Source organism: Oryza brachyantha, chromosome 4 (assembly GCF_000231095.2).
Source record: "Oryza brachyantha chromosome 4, ObraRS2, whole genome shotgun sequence".
In the NCBI taxonomy this organism is placed as follows: Eukaryota; Viridiplantae; Streptophyta; class Magnoliopsida; order Poales; family Poaceae; genus Oryza; species Oryza brachyantha.
In genome coordinates, this window is record NC_023166.2 from 965050 (window position 1) to 988145 (window position 23096).

At 39.2% G+C, this 23096-nt stretch overlaps 1 protein-coding gene and 1 pseudogene across 1 annotated transcript; both read left to right on the forward strand.

Moving 5' to 3' along the window:
* Positions 1-213: 213 nt before the first annotated feature.
* On the forward strand, positions 214-3316 carry LOC121054146. Its single transcript, XM_040523003.1, has 6 exons — positions 214-571; positions 670-752; positions 860-938; positions 1188-1928; positions 2190-2539; positions 2741-3316. Exons 1-6 carry the CDS (start codon positions 214-216, stop codon positions 3314-3316), a joined length of 2187 nt encoding a protein of 728 aa, XP_040378937.1.
* Positions 3317-12230: 8914 nt separating this feature from the next.
* Positions 12231-22402, forward strand: LOC102702750 (annotated as a pseudogene).
* The last annotated feature ends 694 nt before the right edge of the window (positions 22403-23096 follow it).

The window sequence follows — 23096 nt, forward strand, 5'->3', positions numbered from 1 at the left end:
ATGCGGAGAACCCAGCCGATATTTATGAAGGAAGCATCTAAATTTATTGATCAGGCCAAGGCGCATGCATTGAGGGAGAATATGACCAAAATCTTTTGTCCATGTCGTAATTGCAATAATCAGAAATTATTTCTTGATCCTGGTGAAATATTCGGCCACATAATGGAGTACGGATTCACCGCCAATTACAAAGTTTGGACCTATCATGGGGAAATGACTGATCCCCAAGCTGGTGATGAAGAGTTAAATTTCGATATGAATGAGGCAGAGAATTTCATAATCGAAGATATGTCTCATGAAAGAATGGATGAAGATGTTTGCACTGATAATGAAGATTTCGATTGTGGTTTTGATTTAGAGGATATTCTACGCCATGTTGAACCAAAGGTGCTAACGGATAGATCACAAGGGTTGGAGAATTGGCAGGCATTGAAGAAGGCAGCGAAAGATCTTCTCTATGAGGAAACGAAGGGATGTGATAAGGATTTCACAGTGTTGCGTTCAGTGCTTGAGCTTCTGAGATTGAAAGCTAAACATGGGTGGTCCGACACAAGTTTTAATGATCTGATGAGTTTGTTGCGTGTATTGATTCCTAAGCCTAACTTTATACCATCGAACACGTATCACGCGAAGTAACTCATTTGTCCTTTATCTCTTGGTGTTGAAAAGATTCATGCTTGCAAGAATCATTGCATTCTATATCGCAAAGAATATGCATACTTGGAAAGTTGCCCAACGTGTGGCACAAGTCGGTACAAAACAGGAAATAAGCCCGTTGATAGAGTGTATTGATACAGATTCTGATAAGGGTAAGCGTAGAAAGATTCCCTCAATGGTGATGTGGTACTTACCTATTAAGGATCGCATGAAGCGTTTGTACTCCAACCCAACTTGTGTTGAGTTGATGAGATGGCATCAAGAGAGCCGGAAGACAGATGGTATGATTTGACATCCCGCCAACGCTCGCCAGTGGAAGACATTTGATGCAAAGCACCCAGAATTTGGTAATGATCCTAGGAATGTATGGTTCGCATTGAGCACTGACGGAATGAACCCGTTTGGTGATTTAAGCAGCTCACACAGCACATGGTCAGTTCTTCTCACAATGTATAATCTTCCAACGTGGATATGTCAGAAACGAAAGTACATTCTTCTCACTATCCTCATACAAGGTCCAAAACAACCAGGAATTGACATAGATGTTTTTCTTGAGCCTCTGATGGAGGACATGGAGGAGCTTTGGAAATATGGGCTACGACTGTGGGATGAGTTCAAGCAGGAGCACTTTACTCTACGTGCGATCATATTCGTTACCATCAATGATCTACCTGGAAAATTTTCATTATCTAGGCAGATTAAAGGAAAGACTGGATGTCTCATATGTTTGGATAAAACTTCGTACAAATACCTTACGTCGTCTATGAAGACAGTGTATATGCGACATCGACGGTTCCTGCCACAAAAACACAAGTACCGTAAGATGGAAAGATTGTTCGATAATATAGTGGAGAACGACACTGCTCTCGAAACACGAAGTGGTACATACGTGTATGAGATAACAAAGAAGATTAAGGTTGTATATGGCAAAGGAAAGAAGAAGACGGTTAAGAGAAAGAGAGATGATGGTGACAAAGATACTACGTTGCCATTCAAGAAGCACTCAATTTTCTTCAGATACTTAGATTACTGGAAGGACCTAGAGATTCGTCATGCAATTGATGTTATGAACCTTGAGAAGAATGTGTTTGACAGCACCATTGGCACCTTGCTAGACATCCGAAGCAAGACGAACGATGGACTGAAGTCATGTAACGACCTTGCAGATTTGGACATAAGGCATGACCTTCACCCACTAATGCTACCAAATGGAAAGATTAATATTCCTCCTGCTTGTTACTCCTTGACACTGGAAGAGAAAAAAGCATTCTGTAAATGTTTACAGGGGGTTAGAGTGCCTACTAGTTTCTCATTGAATATCAGGAATCTTGTCTCTATGAAGGATTTGACCATTTCCGGATACAATGCGCATGACTGCCATAGAGTGCTAACGATATTCCTACCAATTGCTATAAGGGCAGTCAAGCCTGTCCATACCAAGGTGGTCGTAACAATGTTGTGCTACTTTTTCAACCGAATTTCATAGATGGTATTTGATCCTCTGGAATTAGGTCCCCTTCAAAATTTTGCAGTCGAGACTGTCTGCCAGGTTGAGATGTATTTCCCACCATCATATTTAGATATAATGGAGCATTTGATCGTTCACATCGTTCCTCAGATTATTGAACTTGGTCCCTTATACATACATCAGATGTGGGCATACGAGCATTACATGTCAATCCTCAAAGGCTATGTACGCAATCGCGCTCACCCTGAAGGATCAATGATAGAGGGATACACAACTGAAGAGGCAGTTGAATGTTGTATGGATTATGTTAAGGATGCTAATGCCATTGGGATTCCTACAAATCGACATGAAGGGAGATTGTCTGGAAGGGGTACTGTTGATAGGAAGCAATTCTTCGATAATGATTACCAAAAGGTGTCCGCAGCACACAACAGCGTTCTCCAATAGCTCGCTATCGTTGAGCCATTCATTGAGCCACACATTGAAGAAATCAAAGCATGCTTTCCAGGGCGAACCGCCGATTAGGTATCAAAAGAGCACAAGCGTCGCTTTGCTTCGTGGTTCAAAGATCTCAACCTGCCAGTTGGTGATTGTATGGAGAAACATACTTTACAGAGATTGGTATGTGGGCCTTCGAGTATTGTCAACTCATGGAAAGGTTATGACATCAATGGATTTACCCTGTATACGAGTACGAAGGACATGAAAAGCACAACACAAAACATTGGGGTTCGTGTCGAAGCGATTGACACGAATGGTGAGAAGAAGTCGTATTACGGGACCATACAGGAAATATGGGAACTCGACTATGGCCTGAACATCCAGATCCCCGTGCTCTGTTGTCAATGGTTTAAGGACACAACAGGGGTTTCCGTTGATGACTATGGACTAACGATAGTTGATGACAGTAAAACTGGTCATAAGGATGATCCATGGGTTTTAGCAGAGCATGTGGCTCAAGTTTTTTATGTGAAAGACCCTTCGAATGAAAGAAAAACTATTGTCGTATCCGGAAAACAACAGATTGTCGGCATCGACAATATTGAAGACCCTAATGATTACAACCAGTTCGACGATGTACCATTGTTTACCGCTATTCCTATGCGAATTAAGAAGGTTGAGAAAACAATCTATGAAGCGAATATGTCGCACGTTCGATCAGATGGTGCTGCCAAGATAATTAAGTCATAGTTATTTTGTAATATTTATTTGTTTACTATCACTTTGTACTGATGAGTTATAGGTACAAGTTATAGGTATATACACATATGTTATTGATGACCGTGTCATCTTGATATGACTTATACAACTCATATTATTTGATGTTTTCATATTCAAATTTTAAATTGTTATATTATGAATTTAAAAAATGTTATAAAATTTACAAAAAGAGACATTAAAAATTAAATAGGCAGTGCAAAATGATTAATTGTGTAAAAACAAGGCAATGTAATTACTTCATCAGAAACTATAAAAACAAAGGGGATGTAATTAGTTCATAATTAGCTAATTACATCCCTTGTAGTACAAGTTATTTTTTGCACATGAAAATTTTTCGAGTAGGTAGTAACAAATGTATAACTGGGCCGCATGAAAATTTTAAAATTTATTTTCGCATACGGTTGGTTAAGTGGCATGTATGGAAAAAACGATCTTTGTATGCAGCTGTCTTAGACGGCCGCAAGGAAAGATCATCTTTCCATGCGGCTATCCTAAAGAGCTGCATGGAAAGATCGTTTTTCCATGCGGCTGTCCTACGGGACCGCATCGAAACATAGTGTACCCATTTAAATTATAAATTGATTTTTAGAGCACTAAATTAGCTCATGTGAAAAGGTGTCCAAAAACAATGTTGTATAACTTATTGATTTCTACGTATTTACTTTTTGTCATTTCTCTATTTGAGTTGGATGGAACCTATAGAAAATTTGAAATTCAAATTGAAACATATTAAAATAATATTTTGAGGTAGTAACCTATTTAAAATTGAAAAGTCATCTATAACAAAGTTGTATAACTCATCAAGAAGTAAAACTTTTGTTTTGGTGATTTTTCTATATGACTATTTTTGAACTGTTTCAATTTGAATTTTAAAAGATAATAACTTTAAACAACATTTTCAAATAAAAAATGATTTAATTTGAAAGAGTTTTCAATAACAAAGTGGTATAATTTTTGAACATGTATAACTTCTATTTTGATCATTTCTTCATTTGACAAAGTGATTTGTAACATTGTTCACAAAATGTACAAACATGTAACATAGTTCATAACCAGGAAGAGAGATGTGTCATTCTTGTGATATCGTTAGTATAGTTATGTCGGATGAAGAAATGACCAAAATAGAAGTTATACATCTCCAGTTTGTTGTTCATGACTATCTCATATAAAACCATTTAGTACTTCAAAATATTATTTGAAATTTTGGAAATATTTTCGCAGACGGCTCCTTAAGTCGACCGCATGGAAAGATCATCTTTCTATGTGGCTGTCTTAGTAGGCCGCATGGAAACATGGTCTTTCCATGTGGCTGGCCTAACGAGCCGCATGGAAAGATCATCTTTCCATGCGGCCGCTTATGTAGCCCGCATGCGATGATGTCCACCTATATATAGGCAGCGCGGGGTGTCCAAATTTTTCAGGGTCCAGACGCCCGCGAACCCTAGCCGCCAGGCTGCCGAAATTTTCGAACGCCGCCTCTCTCCATCCGTCGGCCGTCTCCCTCCACCCGCCGGCCGCCTCCCGGCAACTCCCCCACCATCGAGCCGACGTGGACGCCACCTCCTCCCGACGCGGACGCCACCACCGACGACGCTGACCACCGACGCCGCCGCCTCCCGACACGGCTAAAAGAAGACGTGGTGCGAGAAGCAAGAATAAATTGCCAAAGGATATGTACAACGTCAGTGCTCTTGACCAGAATGGAAAGCCTGTCGAGCCACCGATAGTGAGGTCCAGGTTCAGCAACACCTGTGGCAATCTAGTCAGGACGCGTTGTCCTATTAATGTCAAATCGTGGGAAACGGTGGACGACAATCTGAAAACGCTTCTCTGGAATGACTTGCAAAAGTATTTTGTGTATCCTCCTGGAGTAGACATACAGGGCAAAGAGTATGCACTTAAGAAGATGGGAGATCAATGGCGCCAGTGGAAATCTGATCTAAATCGGGACTATGTTCAGAAGAATCTCCCTCCATTTAAGGAATATGGACAAATATCGCAGGCTGACTGGGATAAATTTGTTGCGGATCGTATAACACCCGAAGCATTAGCTTTGACGAAGAAAATGTCAGACCTCACGAAGAAGAACAAATATCCTCATAGATTGGGGTCGAGCGGCTATGCTGGGCACGTCGATCAATGGCGGGGGGCCGAGCAAAGATTTGCAGTGGCCGGCAAACTCTGCTAGTAGAGCCCATGGCGGAACGCAGCAAGAACTGGGTTTGGGCGCGTAGCACGGGTCAAGTCTCCGAGGAGGGAGATATACTATTTGAGACTCCCGACATAGAACAAGTGACATCTAATTTGCAGCAGATCGTCCAGAAAGAAAAGGCAGGACAGTTTGTCCTACGGAGGGAGCATGATCAGCTTACTGCGGCATTGGGGACCGTCGAACACTCTAGCGAGTTAGGGGTTTGTCGACGAAGACGAGTTGGAAGATAGGGTTTCCTCTGGACGCGCAACAAGTTACAAGAAGAGAGATAAATACAAAGAACAACTATCAGACAAAATCTATGCGCAAGTGAAGGAACACTTCTACTCGTTGGCAGCTAAAAACCCCATTGCATTTCCAAGACTATTCCCTGAAGGCCAACGGACCGCCCAATCTCCACAGCAAACAACTCATGTACCGAGTACTGTAGGCTTAGTGGAGACAACTTCCTTCCCCGTCGATGGTATAACTGGACCAACGTCGTGCTCACTTGTCGTACCTTTCGGCCCTGCGGGAAAGACCAAGGAGGTTGCCACTAGTTTAGCGATACCTGGGCGTCAATTCCACAACACCCAAATCCCTGATGATTATGCAAGGGTACAGGTCGCTGAGGTCCATAGCATCCATATTTCTATGGAACTAGACATCCCTGCGTCGGAGGGGATTGAACTTCTCCGTGATGCGGTAAATCAGTTTGTCTTATGGCACCGCCGAGACATAATCTTGACCATGGCAGTTATTGCAGCACCGGGATCTTCAACTCCATCCTCATCGCAATAGAAGGCAGTTATCGCTCCTGCACCACCGTCACCTTCTGGACCACCCTCGCCTTTAGGTCCATCGTCACCCCAACCACTTAGGTCGCCCCCTTGCCATCCTACTCCACCCCTCTCCCCTCCACAACCAGTTGCTCCCTCCTCTCCTATGCAACAGGCTACTCCCCCCACTCATGCAGAACAACCTGCTCCCCCCTCTCCTGCGCAACAGGCTTCTCCCCCCTCTCCTGCGCAACAGGCTTCTCCCCCTACTCATGCAGAACCTGATCCCCCCTCTCCTGCACAACAGGCTACTCCCACCGCCCCAGCTAAACAGCCTGGCCCTCCTCCTGTGCGACCAGTTCAGTCCTCTCCAGCAACACCTCAATCTGCCCTAGTAGAACAAGTGCCTATACTTATAAGCACTAAATCCGAACTGAAGTCAACTCCTTTGGAACCTCGTCGTTTAATTCCAAAGATGACATCGACCTACGACCCAAAGAAGATTGACAAGGATAAGGAAAAGTTCATGTTTTCAGCGTTCGGAAATTTTGATAAGAGAAAAAAACTTGCGAACGTCATGACAGACAGCCAGAAGTCGGTACTAGCGGCTCAAGGTGAAGTTCAATCTTGGTTATCTGCAGATGTGCCTTAAAGTTATGAGTATGGCAAGCCATTCTTGCCAACTTATCTTTTGAACGATCTACCCTGGGAAATGAGAGCGATGCATGAATGGTATATCAAGGCTTCTAGGAAGGGCCTTGGTTTTATAAGCGCCGCCGTCCCGGAAGGAGCTTTCATGGGTGGACCAAATGGGATGTTCTTTATCTCTTTCTGAGACTTGTACGCCCTCTACAAGCTAGATAAAATAGACGTGAATCTCGTTGCGGCGTTCTGTCTGTAAGTCTAAACTCTTTCATATACGTTACACTTATTATCCCAAGCAAACAAACAAAATCTCACTACTTCAAATTTCATTGTCCAGGATGCAATTTCACGAAGTCGACAGAACTGGAACATCGGTGGGATATCTTGATCTAATAAGAATCTGCAGAACACAACACACCGTTGAGCTGAGAGCTGATTGCGCTGAATTGGCTAGCAAGACCCCCCAGGAAAAGAAAGACTTCGTGCAGAACCTGCACAACAGGAAAAAGCTAGAAGTAGCACATTACCTGGCACTAGCAATGTTCGCCCACGCCGACAAAGATGTCTTAATGGTCCCTTACGTGTTGAATTAAGCTCTCTGTAATTTATGTTAAACTAATAGTTCTTTGTGGATTTTCTGTCTCTAATTAGCCTTTCTTAAATGCAGAGATCACTACATTTTATTTCTTGTATATCCAAAAGAGCAATTGATCATATTGTTGGACCCCGCACACTATGACAAGGATACATTTATGGAATTTCTCACTATTTTTAATTTGTAAGTGTTAAACATTTCATTAATATACATTGTTTGCGTGTCTACCAGTCTTCTATGCATGGAATAAACAATTGTTTCCTTCAAACAGAGCACACAAGTACTACCGCAAAAGAGGCAGTCCAATACAGGATTCGTCCAAGAAGAAGTTATCAGTCAGGATTGGCTGGCCGGTACTAACATATATTTACCAATTATAGAATTTATCGAACATTACGTACTTCATTATGTCTACGGAGATCTGTCTCTCGTAATTATATCCCAGTGTCACAAACAACCACCAGGAACCAACTTGTGCGGATATTACGTGTGCGAAATGCTCAGAGTCAACAGGAGGTACAGAACAACAAGTGACCGCGTAAGTCGACGACCTCTTGTTTACAAAGAAAACCAGCTAGCTTGCACACACATCTCACTTAGTACCATTCCATGTTCCTTTCTGTACGCAGATCCCGCAAATCCCCCATCCTGCAGAAAGATTCGATGACAAGACAATCTGGAACGTGGGGGCCGACCTCTGCCGCTTCATTCGTCGTGATATCTGCAATGCAAGAGTTCTCTTCTATGACAAGGAGAGTGAACTTGCTTTAGACGACAAATTTAAATCTCTCAGAGAGTGGGAGAAAGAACATATGTAATGACATGCACTAATTATATATTTGATTGTTCAACTGTGGCATATGTAACATTATTACTTTCATATGTAATTAAAGTACACATTTCGTTATGAATTTTATGTTTGTTTTAGAAATAACAGAAATCCTACTGTCTCAATACAAACCTCAATAATTTAATATTAAATACGAGACACATCTCATAAAAGGCTAGAAAAAATATTAAATATGCTATTCGGACATGGATTTTCCCATGCGGTTTAGCTAACAAGCCGCATGCAAAAATAACCTTTCATATGTACGCAACCGCATGGGAAAATCCATGTCCGCATGCGAAAATCGATCTTCGCATGTGGTTTATGTACATAGCCGCATGCAACTGTCCATTTTCACATGCGGTCGTCTTAGCTTGCCGCATACGAAGATCGATCTTTGCATGCTGCTAGGCCGCCCGCATGCTGGTGATCTTTGCGGACCTTTTCGCGCATGCGGGCGGGCCAACAGCATGCGAACATGGTTTCGGCCCACATGCAAAAATGCTTTCTGTAGTAGTGTCACCAAAGCACAAAAGCTAGTCTGGCCAAATTTTGCAACATTAAAAAAATTTGAAGAGCATGTATATCTAGTAGATAATGATTTGTAGAGATGTTTGCTCAAAGTAATAGATGAAATAAATATTTTTATATGTAAGAACAACAAGGAAAATATTTTTTGTCCTGAAGCCCTTCCATTTTTTGTTTACGTAGAGCTGAAATTTCTGAATATTTTTAATATATCTTGTAAGATTAATTTACAACAAGTGACTTTCATATGTAAATTGGACTTGTTAGTATGTGAATTATTTGTAGGCATACGATTGCACTTTATACGAAAATGCTTATAGAAAAAAAAGAAATTTGTAGTTGTTAGTTACTATATATGTGAATTGTCATATATAATTCTCAACTGTTAAATATATAATTTTTGCACTGTCCCAAATTTAATAGAGATGATACTAAAATTTTCTTTTTTGCAAATAATATGTCCTAACTGTTACAGTTGTATCATATTACTTATTTCCTATTATTTTTCTAATTTTACACTATTTTTCTCCTTCTATTTTTAACCTAATCATATTGCTTCTGAACATTTTTCTCAATAAATTGCATGTTTTTATGCAAAAACGGTTTTCGCCTCCAAGCGGTGGTTTTTGCCAATTTTCAATTTGAATTTGCCATGGTATCCGTGATAACTGCAGGGGTATCACGCCTTACATAGAAAAATAGCCCCACACTAAATTTTATATTATATATTATCCTTTGAAGACTTACATCGAACTCCAATCGGAGAACGCTGTCAAAAATAAAAAAAAATGAACCTGCAATTTAAAACATTCCACAATTTTAAAGTTTATCAAACAAATCGTTGTGTTTCTAATTATAGTATGAGTCATGTAGTATACTTTTGTTATTTGTCCACTCGCCTGCCTGTCATCCCTTCTACTTGCTGGGGCTCAACTTGCTTATTTTCATATTTATTATTATAGAAGTCCCAACAATCTTTGTCGCAATTTTGCTTACCCTTTGCCCGTTCATTGGCTTTCTCAATTGAAGATACTCATGTATCCTTTTAATATTTTTCTGAAACACTTGGTAAATTTGTCGTTTTATTTACTGCTCTCAGTCGCCCCGAGCTATTTTCTTGCGAGGCTGAGAAAATTTAATTCCTTCGTCTGATGTGATTGTTTTCTTGCATATGTTTGGATTGCTCAGATAGTCATGGATGTATATAAATGTTTTTACACTTGACAGTTATAGATCCTAGGTCTTTCTGTTTTAGTGATCATAGTAGAATGCGTCTTTGTCACGTCTACATATCAAATTTGTAATTCTTCTTCAGCTCTTTACATATCTTCTGTAGCCTAGACCTTTATAACCTTATTCTGTCATGATATAACGGTCTAGATTAGTTAGCCTCATGGATTATATATCAAGCCTGTATTCTTTATTATAAAACACTCTGATTTTGTTCTAAGTTATTTAAAAAAATATTATCATTTATAACTCTGAATTACCTTAATTAAATCCACAGCTGACTACATTTTTATATTACACTTGTTTGTGTTAAAAATGGTACCACATTTTTCTATAAATTTGTTAAGTTTTATTTTATACTGGATTAACCGGAGACATCTTATAACATAGAATGTAGAGTGTAGTGATAGACCTTTCTTCATAAACTCCTAGTTATTCTCGAGCTATATGCTCATCTCAAACATGATACATTGATTTCTCCTAGGTTATTTTTACCATCTTTAAAAAGTATCTTAAGGTACCCAAAAATTTAGTATAAATTTTTGATGCCTCAAGGTATAATATGCCTTAAGGTACCATACTTTTTACATTAAAAATGGTGGTACCTTGAGATACTTTTTTAAGGATGGTAAAAAAACTCTTTCTCCTAACATCACCTTCATGTTTCACGTTGGATGAAATACTTCAGCTAGTTAGCTACTGCTGGGGAATGAATCATGAACCACCACTGTAAAATGTAACTAACCGTTTGTCATATTTCACATTTGTAAAATACACCCTGAAACTTTTGAAACCATAATTAACCACTTGGACGTCTAATGGTACATACAAGGGCTCTTATTACTGTCTCTATCGTTGCATGCTCTGAAGTGGGAGAGAGACGATAAGAGAGAGAAAATAAGTTATTTTACATGGAGTCAGCAAAACATCAACTATTGATGCATAAGACGAGGAGAGAACCAGAAAATCTACTTTATATGTGTGCTGACTCTAATCAGAGACACCGATAAGATGGAATGCGAATGAGAAATTAATTAGTCTATAGTTATGTACAGTCAGCTTGAGGGATTGTTCTTTATATGAGAAGTTTTTAATGCTGACGTGGCTAAGTGGCAAGGTGCACCGCTTACTTTCCATTAATTACATTGTTGCATTTTGTTCAAGGTAAATCAAAGACAGATCGATAATAATAACGTTTTCCATCGTAGCTGATCTGAACACTATATACTAGCTCTTTCATGTGATAAATCCCCGCCGATATAATTATAATCCATTATACAACTAACGATGACTCTTTTTTCCCTGTTTTTCTCTAATTAATGCTCACCGTTTATAATCTACGCTGACCACAGTCGAACGGACAGTAGATATTGTCATGTTTAATTTAGAAATGACTCATCAACACATGTTTTAATACATGCAGATGTAATTTAGCTTGTCGTTAATTTCTATCCATAAATGTTCATCTCCCTAATTTATTCTTGTTCTGTTTCCTACTGCTACTACTACGTCGGTAATGACTATACTATTTTTCCGAACCTAAAATTTGTCATGTTGCTGTACATGGTTATTAGCTTCCCCAAAAAAAAAATACTCCCTCCCGTCAATATATTTGACGTTTCGGACATTAAAATTACACTAAATCATTCACAAGTTTTATATTCTAAACGTCAAGTAAAAGTGACTGGAGGGAGTATTAAACTTCTGACTAAATCTCAACCGTCAAAATATAGAGTTATCATGATATAACGATCGATATTCTTCTCATTTTGTCCAATTTGTGTGGTACCTCCAGAGCGCACTCGGTGTCATCTTTTAAAGTTGTCTTTATAATATAGCAGATATATAGATGTGTATAAATTAGATTCATTTTCATTTAAAAGTACCTAGCTGCAGGCTGCAACATGCATGATCCAATATGGGTGTATAATATCACAACTAGCTAGCAGGTAGATCAGCTAAATATTGGCAACTAAGCCACTAGTTAGGAGATATATATATATATATATATATATATATATATATATATATATATATATATATATATATATATATATATATATATATATATATATGATCCATGATCCATGGCAGGAATTGCAACCATGTCAGGCCTAGCCATAACCTTCATCCTTGCATCGCTCCTAATTCTTCCACTGGAAACGTCCTTCTTTGTGGTTGCCCAACAGAACAACAGTGCATCCAAAACGGTAATATTATGTGCGTTTTTCCTAATGCTCATGCAAACTCTCCCAATAATTTTTTACATATACAAACACGTATTTGCACTTATAAATGAAGCTTTTAACTAGGTTTGCTTGTTAACTAAGGCCCTATTCTTTCCCCTATATATCTAACCTAGGTTTCCTCATTTTTCATGCATACGCTTTCTGAACCATTAAACAATATTTTTTTAAGAAAATTTTCTATATAAGAGTTGCTTTAAAAATCGTATTAATATATTTTTAAATTTTTTCTAACTAATAACTTATTAATTATATACTAATATATTCATATTCTTTTCACGCCGGTAACCTAACGGACCGCCGAACTCATGCAAGTTCGTTGGCGTTGATATATGCAGCTCTATATTGCGTACCTAGGTGAAAAGAAGCATCAAGATCCTGAAGAAACAACTGCCTCACATTATGACATGCTCACCACCATCCTTGGAATTAGGAAAGCATAGCGTCTCCTACACCACGCTTATTGTTAATTATTTCTCATACATGAACACGCACATATATTTATAGCTAGTGTTGTAGTATTTTCATGGATTCGGATCACCTGCTAGCACAGTAAAAAAGTACAGAGATGATGGTAAAATACTATAACATAGTTACTGTAGCTCAAAAAATAATAATATAACCACTGTTTCATACTGTAGCGAATTACTGTAGCACATTGATCCATAGCCGTCTGCCGCGAATCGGAGGGCTAAGATTGATCCAATGACAGTGCACTGTTTATCCTCAACCATTAGCAGATCCATTTCCTATTTCATATGATCTCTACCTAGCTTTCATCTGAGTTGTCTAACTGGATATAAGCAATAATTTGCAGCAAGGAAGAAGCACTTGAATCGATTATTTACAGCTATTAACATGGCTTCTCTGGCTTCGCCGCCATGCTTACTGAATCACAGGCACAAAAACTTGCAGGTATATAATCCCTCTATTTTTTTTTATTTGACACCATTAAAAACTACTTTGAAATGGAAAAATGATGAATTTTTATATAAAAAACCTTTTATAAAAACATACCGTTTAGTAAGCACAGAAGCTAAGGAATAATCTACACATAAGCTGCACAAAAGAACGCAACTTTGAATCTTGTAGGGATGCAGTTAAAACACAACAAAAAAAAGAGAGAGTGAGATGACGTGTTTGGATAACTTACAGGAAAACACAATAACAGGACAGATTTAGACAGAAAACAGGCATTCAGAGATAAATGCATTGGACTTCTGAAAGTAAAACTAAAATAAAGATGCATTGGAATACAATCCAAAGCAATATGTAGGGACTTCTAATACTCAATTTATACCAAACAATCTAGCTATGCAATTTTGTTAGGGATTTGGATCCTTTAGATAGAACTCATACAAGAATAAAGAAATCCAAAAGAGCCCGAAATTTAGGATGCTGGAGGGCCAAAAGGAAGCAAAAACACATCTTCTCCACCGGCAACCCACTAACCCAGATTGCTGCCTACCACTGCTCCTCTCTCCCCTGCTCTGCCCCTGCCTGCCTTGGCAGTGAGTTCTATCCTCTATCCCCTATACATGGTGTTCTGCTACTCCTCTTCTTGATCCGCAGCGACTGTTAGTTAATTTCTCCGTGGTGCAGTGCAGATGGTCCATCCAACTGAATGCAGTGGTATGGGTGAAATCGGTTCAGTTATCGTTGGATCATGATCATATTCATGTATCCTATCCTGTATTTTCTTTTGATTCAGAAACAGATACATCTAGTGGCGAATAATATATCACATGTCCCGTATCCTATCTTATATTTTTTTTAGAAATCAGATTCGGAAACATACCTCTAATCCATACATATGAATATATGTAAATACATGGGGGATACTTCAAGCCATATTTTTACGGTTAAAAAGAGATACTTCAAGCAGGAAATATATAGAATATTACTTGCGAGCTCATAAAATAGTGCTTGGCTTATGTTTATCATATTTATATATGGACTCATAAATGATAAAAAATCTTTATATATATTTGATAATGTGGAATAAATGAGCGGGTATAGCACTTCAGATCCCCTAACACATATTTTTTTCTATCCCATATTATTCACACAAGCCTTAGGTCAGGTCGACATGCAGGAAGTACCTATCTTGTTTTCACCCCTACTAACAAAGCAATAAATGGAGTTGCCAATTTGTAGCCTTACAGTTTGTAGGGCTCATTAATTATACATCTTATTATATATTCCCTATGTCACAAAATATAACTACTTTTATATCTTGACATGCTATTCAAGATGCTATTTTAACTAATAATATTTATAAAAATAAGTAATTTAAATGAAAAGAGTTGTATATGATAGTTTATTTAATCACAAATGGGTGAGTAGCCAATATGGTCTCTGAAGTTTTGCTAGAGGTCAATTTAGCCTGCAATGTTTTAAATTGGTCAGACAAAGCCTTGAAATTTACTATTTCTCTTAATACAGTCCTTGGATCCATAGAAAAAATCATGTGGGCACGTCTCATCCTCTCGCGTAAAAGGATAGTAATTAAATGACCATTAGATCCTTATATACCATAGTAGAAAAGAAAGAAAAGAGAAAAAGGATACGGAAAAAATCACAACATATAAAGGAGAAGACACTTGCCATAAGTTAATTAGGTAAGAGGGTTGCTAATTTTCCCTACTTACATCATTTGTTTTCTAGAAGTTGATAATTTTGTGTGGTTTGTAGTGTACATAGCTGAACAGTTGCATTGTTGTGTTTTTATTTGCATGCACATTTAGTTCAAAAAAGATTTTATGTATACCATTAGATAGAGAACATGCAAAATAAGACAAATAAATGGTTTGGCACAAGCATCATCCTTTTAGAACGGAAAATTTACTATTCCATTCTTTTTTTCGTAACAGTGCCTTGCATCCTGTTTGTTCTGAAAAAAAAGAACCAACTAATATCTTGACAAGGAAGCATAATATTAATTGCCATAGATAGATATTGTAGCTGTAACTTGATAGCCTGGGAAATATTTACAACAATGCAAATCAATGATGTGCGTTTATCACATTATTCTCCTCATGTTAATTCTTCATTTAAATGTGCAGAGCTACCCGAGGTACGCTGCATAAAACCAAACAGAGTGTTGCCATTACATACAACTCATAGCCAGGATTTCCTTGGATTAGACTACATCAGACCAACTGGTCTACTCCATGATGCAAAGCATGGAGATGGAGTCATCATTGGAATAGTCGACACTGGTAATTAACTCATTTATTTACTCATCTAAGATTGAATATGCAATATGTAATATGTATGACTGGCCCATGTTCCATTGGTAAACAGAGCACATTACTGAGTACCTGTATGTGTAACTGACTTACAGAAGATAGTAGATTTTTATTTCTGAGTGAGAGAGGGAGTCCTCTCCTGTTTCCGTTATGAGCAACACCATGAATGGGTTCTTACAAGAGAAATATTAAACAGAACACTAGCCAGTAGATGTATGGTTGTAGTTGCTGGTGTTTTCCCCCATGTAGATTATGACAATGATTACTGAATCTATTCCACCAGAACTGGTCTACATTCACGTTTGAGTCATAATTTGACGCTATCACTTGATCATATTCTTTCCAAAAGTAATTCTCTATAAATTGTTTAAGAAACGGTGATGCCAAGGCCAAAGTAGAAGCATATATGACTTCAGCCAGCAAACATGTGGGGTTAAGATTGCTCATAAATAGAATCATATCAAAGAAGAAAGATGAGAGATGATTCCTGCAATTTTTCTCTTTTGTGTCAGGTATCTGGTCGGAGTCTAAAAGCTTCAGCGATGATGGGCTAGGTCCCGTGCCTTCCAAATGGAAAGGCACTTGTCAAGTTGGAGAAGAATTCGGATCTAACCAGTGTAATCGTAAGATCATCGGAGCTCGATGGTATGACAAACATCTGACGGCAAAGGATTTTGAGGGTGATTATCGGTTAGCTAGAGATGCAAAGGACCATGGAACACATGTGGCGTCTACCGCAGCTGGTGCTTTGGTCCTAAACGTTAGCTTCCATGGGCTCGCTGCCGGTTATGCAAGGGGTGTGGCGCCCCACGCGCGGATAGCCGTATACAAGGCCTGCTGGGCAGCACGAGGGGGTTGCGACGATACAGCCGTTCTGCAAGCAATTGATGATGCCGTACACGATGGTGTCGATGTGCTCTTCCTTTCTATTGGAGGGGCTAACAATGAGTACTACGGTAGCCTCCACGTCGTGAATAATGGTATAACTGTTGTCTTCGTGGCTGGGAATGATGGCCCTACTCCTAAGACCATTACGAATGCATCTCCCTTGGGCATAACGGTTGCTTCAGCCTCAATAGACCGACCGAGCATTCCCTACTGTTATCACACTTGCCAACAGCACCACCAAATTTGTGGTACGCTAATTACCTTCCTCCTGGCTGTTCTTGCCATGGGTGGATGATGATTTACTGACCACCAATAATTCATCCATCCCAGGGTCAATCGTTGCTCAATGGGCCAGACGATAACAGTTGGTATGAGGTCATTCCGTCTAGGTATGGTCAGTCGACATTAATTTTCTTATTTAATTTATTGACCACTAAACAAACCATCGTACGTGCATCCTATATATGCTGTACTGCTTAAATTATACAATGGTGTTGTGCATGCAGCTGCCATTTTGAAACTCTCGATACTGTGAATGTAACTGTAGCATCGAAACAGAGTTCTACCAGAAAGGGTGAATGGTAACTAAAGCCAAAACCTAAAAATCTTCTAGCGAAAATAAAAGATCTCTGGTTACGCCGTTCCTGAGATTATCTCTAGTTACGCTGCTCCAATGCCGCCAATCTGGTTGTGCCGCTCCTGAGATTCCCGTAATCGTGCCGCTCCTGTGCCGCCGATCAGATCATCCCACTCCTTCGTCGCGTATCAGATCGTCAGATCCAGAAAATCACTAGTAGATGAAAGCCAAAGATGTAGATCGAATGAACCTGACTTTATTGCATCAACTAGAATTTACAAAGCGCACCAATAGCGCCCCTCTCAAAATTATTGATCTAAAGTCAACAACAATTCTAAACTCTAATTTTCTAATTTTAAATCTCACAAAAAGCACACCAGGGACATACCCCTCGGTACTTATTTATATCAACAAAATCTATCTCTGACTAGGAATCAGACTCCTTATCAACTAGGACTCATTTCTAACAATTATCTCCAATTAGAATCCAGCTTTCCAAAATCAAGTCATGTGCTACAGTACCCCGTGCTACAGTAACCCGATTTGCTACAGTGCCCGTGCTACTGTAGCAATCCGATTCATGTACCACCTTCCTCTTTTTCTTATCCGATTTACTTCGCAATTTTCCAATGCTTACACATGCAACATGTGAAGCCCGTTACGACTTCATCCCACACGGTGTTCCTCCACCACGTGCCATTTCGTATTCAACATCGTCACCCGGCATCCTTGATCGTTCGGATCTCAGCTCCTCCCTGAGCTTAGTCACGATCCCGCCGCCGGTGACCAATATTGACCTCCGAGAATCACGACTCTATCCAACCATGTCACATGGCATCCCGACCATCAAGACCTCGGTTCCTCCCTGAACTTAGTCATGGTCCGCATCCTGACCATCCTGACGTCAGTTCCTCCCTGAACCTAGTCATAGTCCTCGCCATTGACCACAGTTGACCTCAAGTCACCTGCACACATAGAGTCAAACCAACCATTTCTAGACACAGATATTGCAACCTAACCCACATTAGTCACACACACTCACACCAACACCATAAACGTTTCCTAACCAAATTCTATCAATTTACAAGCCAATTGTTCATCACAAAATATTGATCATGACTATGCAGACTTACCTCGATTCATATCCGTAAGCTTTACAAAAGATTGGTCTGACCGTCGCACCATACACGGTCTAAATCCCATAATGCAAGTTTGACCGATGTTGAAAAGTCGATCTAACTGTTGCCAGCTTTTGATCTGAAGAAAAATGCGGCCTTTGCCACCTTGATTTTGCAAATTCACAATCTCTATCCTTTTTTTTGTTTTCTTGCAAGTCTAAATCAGAAACCAACCAAGTGTCCATCTTTTCCAAAAAAAGAACAAGTGTACTTTTCACGAGTAGAAATAGATGGTTTAGAAATCACAGGTTTTGTTTCTTTAACAGTAGAAGGAACATCATTTACATGCAATTTATCATGATTACAAGAAGTTAGATGATCATCATTTGCAATAGCGATCAAAGAACACATATTATAAGAGCTAGCTTTAAATTTATTAATTTCAGCTTTAGCTTTTTCTAACTGATCAACACGTGAAACATATGCCAAATTAATCTTTTCTTTTTTAGCAATTATCTTAGTGCAAGAATCACATTCAATTTTACTTAAGGACTTAATATTATCAATTTCAACTTTAGCACTAGCAAGCTCATCATGTAAGGCAACACAAGAATCACATAACATAGAGGCATTACACTTAAGAGCATTAATTTCAGATGTCATGCTAGCAAAAGAAGTCTTAAGATCATCATTCAAATCAATCAAGGATTCATTTTGAGCAGTTAAATCTTTACAAGAATCTGATAAACGTAAGCAGTGTTTTGTTAGAAAATCAACTTGATATTCTAAACATTCTTCTATTTCTTTTAATCTCTTTTTTTCTGTACGCACTAAAGCACATGACATCAAAACGCACATATCGGTAGACATGTTATAAAAAGCTCAAGATCAATTAAGATCAAAAGAGCAAACAAGGCTTTGATACCACTTGTAGGATCGAAACAGAGTTAAACGCGCCTACCAGAGGAGGTGAATGGTAGGTAAAACCAAAACCCAAAAATCTTCCAGCGGAAATAAAATATTACCTCTGGTTACGCCGCTCCTGAGATTATCTCTAGTTACGCTGCTTCTATGCCGCCAATCTGGTTGTGGCGCTCCTGTGCCGCCGATCAGATTGTCCCACTCCTTCGTCGCGTATCAGATCGTCGGATCCAGAAAATCACTAGTAGATGAAAGCCAAAGATGTAGATCGAATGAACTTGACTTTATTGCATCAACTAGAATTTACAAAGCGCACCAACAGCGCTACTCTCAAAATTGTAGATCTAAAATCAACAACTATTCTAAACTCTAATTTTCTAGTTCTAAATCTAAATCAAACAAAAAGCACACCGGGGACATACCCCTCGGTACTTATTTATATCAACAAAATCTATCTCTGACTAGAAATCAGATTGCTTATCCTAACAGGACTCCTCTCCAAAAATTATCTCCAATAAGAATCCAGTTTGCCAAAATCAAGTCGTGTGCTACAGTACCCCGCGCTATAGCAGCCCGATTTGCTACAGTGTCCGAACCGGTTTGCTACAGTACCCATGTCACTCTAGCAATCCGATTCCTGTGCCGCCTTTCTCTTTTTCTTATCCGATTTATTTCGCGATTTTCCGATGTTTACACATGCAACATGTGAAGCCCGTTACGACTTCATCCCACACGGTGTTCCTCCACCATGTGCCATCTCGTATTCAACATCGTCACCCGGTATCCTTGATCGTCCGGACCTCAGCTTCTCCCTAAGCTTAGTTACGATCCCACCGCCGGTGACCGATATTGACCTCCAAGAATCACGACTCTATCCAACCATGTCACATGGCATCCCGACCATTAAGACCTCGGTTCCTCCCTGAACTTAGTCATGGTCCGCATCCCGACCATCCAGACCTCAGTTCCTCCCTGAACCTAGTAATGGTCCTCGCCATTGACCACAGTTGACCTCAAGTCACCTGCACACATAGAGACAAACCAACCGTTTCTGGGCACAGATATCGCAACCTGACCCACATTAGTCACACACACTCACACCAACACCATAAATGTTTCCTAACCAAATTCTATCAATTACAAGCCAATTGTTTATCACAAAATATTGATCATGACTATGATCTTAGGGTAACATTTGCTGCCCGAAAGACTGTAGCTTTGTTACAATACTCGGAGAACAGCTGCTGATATAAGCGCTCTCAAGGAGGCTGGAGCGAAGGGATTCATTTTTGCCAAGTACACTTTTGATGGTCTGGAGGCCCTGGAAATTTGCGGCAGCATGCCCTGTGTGGTGGTGGACTTCGATATTTCCAATAAGATATTATTATCCTATGATGATCAACAACAGTACATGAGAGTTAAAGTAACCCCAGCTCACTTCTGCCACAATTCCTCAAGGTGCATTCTCGATCAGTTAGTTTTACAGAGCAGGACATTAGTTTAACATAATATAACTAGGGGATTCTCTATATGCAAAATTGCGCGGAGCTAGATAAAAGTATAGCTGAATTTGATATGCAAGTTTTATATATTTTTTATTCTTGTAAACACAATTATTTTTTTCCTAAAATAAGATCATTTTTATTCATGCTAGCTTGTCCCAAAATAAATTTATTTCTAAGTAATCATTATATTGGAGCTTGTGAAATCATGAAATACATGCATTAAAAATAAAAAAAGTAGGAGATAATTGTATTGAGAACAGATAAAATGGAGCATATTTTAGTCTTTTAGCATATTGGATTTTGCGAACGTGATGCTTTCTTTCAAAGCTGCCATTATAATAGATAGATATGTCTTGCACCTAGCTATGTTATATTGTATTTTTTTTAATATGATTTTAACTTACATTGGAACTATAGCTTCTTTTGTGTGTATAGTGCATAAAAAATCGATGGACCAGCAACATTGACTTAGCATTTTCACCGAATATTTTTTTAGAAAAACTGTTAAATATGAGAGGAAAGGCTCTCATATCATTTTTTTTTCAAAAAAAAAAAGGTGGTGAGGCCTCAAAATTTGAACCCAGGCCAGCTAGTTACCCACCACCTTGTGGTCCTAACCGGGGCGACCCGCTATGACTTTGTCACCAAATACATTTAGGAAACACTAACATAGTCTATGCTCACCACTGAGCCTGCAAAAAGGTAACTGAAAAACCGAAGTCAAGGAAGAGCATGACGTAAAATTATTGAAAAACTGAAAAATATAGCAAGACCTCTTTCAGAGATACTCTAGGTAATGTCTGAGAAGACAATTACTGAAACAATTAATGCAGTTAACTGCGTCAAGGTGGACAGTTTAATCACATATACGTATTTTCCATACGGTGACTTTACGACTTTATCTTTTAATTCATTCAATTATTTATTTGTCGTTGGATATTTCCTTACCTAACATATACTTTTGCATTTCAATAGCCTGACATTGCAGCTCCTGGAGCTAATATCCTGGCAGCAGTAGGAGATTCATACAAGTTCATGTCAGGAACCTCGATGGCATATGCCCACACGTGTCAGGTGTAGCTGCATTACTCAAAGCATTGCATCCGGATTGGTCTCCCGCTATTACCAAATCAGCAATTGTGACTACAGGTAATTTATCTTCCTAGAAAATGCTTCTCATCAAGCATATAATGTGTCTCTAATTTGTTTCCTTAGTTCCGACGTTGACCTCCAGCAAGCAACGAAATGTATGGTCTCCCAATATTGGCTAATGGGTTACCGCAAAAGATAGCAGATCCATTTGATTATGGTGGTGGTTTCATTGATCCAAACAGAGCTGCTGATCCTGGCCTCGCTTATGATGTTGACCCAAAAGACTACATAGGCCTGAATTGTGAGTTTGCGAACACAAGCTGTGAGTACAAATATCTGAACCTTCCATCGATTGCGGTTCCAAATTTAAAAGCACCAACAACCCTGCTAAGAACAGTGATAAATGTCGCCCAAGCTGATGCTGTTTACAAGGCTGTTGTGCAATCTCCTCCTGGTGTGCATACATCTGTGGAACCATCTGTTCTTAAGATTCAGGCGAGGCACGAAGAAGCAGAGCTTCAAGGTCACTTTCAGCATGACCCAAAAGGTTCAAGGGAGGTATCTGTTTGGTAGCCTAGCATGGTATGATGGTGGCTCTCACTATGTGAGGATTCCGATTGCAATTCGACCAGTTGTGTCGGACAATTATGCAGATCTCTGATGAACCATACAGCTAGAAGATTTTTAGAGACTTGATTGGTGAAGCATGCCTTATCCTATTTTAGTCCCCCTCATATTCCTATTTCTGAGCCTTCCTGAAAGTGTTGTACTGTTGTCATACGTGTTTAATCTATATAACTTGTGATTCCATTGTACCCTATGATAGCTCTGTGGACATCAATGTGAAATAATACTGAAATAAATGAGGGGTTCTGATGAAAGGTTATATCTGGTGTGCAAGCTCCTTTTTTATTATTTTTTGTTCAATATTTGTATCGTCACGATGATAGATCTAAGGATGTCTAGGCTCGAGTCTAGTGGGTATGGATCTTTTTAAGAAACGACAAATAAATAAACAATGAACACAGTAGATCAATCACAGAAAACATAAGATTTAACGTGGAAAACCCTTCTAAAGCAGGAGAGAAAAAACCACAAGTGCCAACCAGCAAAATATCTTCACTATTTCGAGATAAGGTTACAACGCCACATGGTGGGTTACAAGAGGTATATATATGGTGAAACCCTAAAATCCATAGAGTCCATACGGCGTCCAAGTCTCCGGGCGACGGGCCACCGCTTTGCTCCGTCGAAGTCTTGGCCAGAGCCTAAAAGCTTCAGTGATGATGGGCTAGGTCCTATGCCTTCCAAGTGGAAAGGCATTTCTCAAGCTGGAGAAGAATTCATGTCTAACC

Coding starts and splice junctions, on each gene's coding strand:
- LOC121054146 (XM_040523003.1), top strand. CDS start 214: ATGACTGATCCCCAAGCTGGTGATGAAGAGTTAAATTTCGATATGAAT. Junction 939..1,187: donor AGAGAGCCGGAAGACAGATG/GTATGATTTGAC, acceptor CAAAACAACCAG/GAATTGACATAGATGTTTTT. Junction 1,929..2,189: donor GGAAGAGAAAAAAGCATTCT/GTAAATGTTTAC, acceptor AAAATTTTGCAG/TCGAGACTGTCTGCCAGGTT.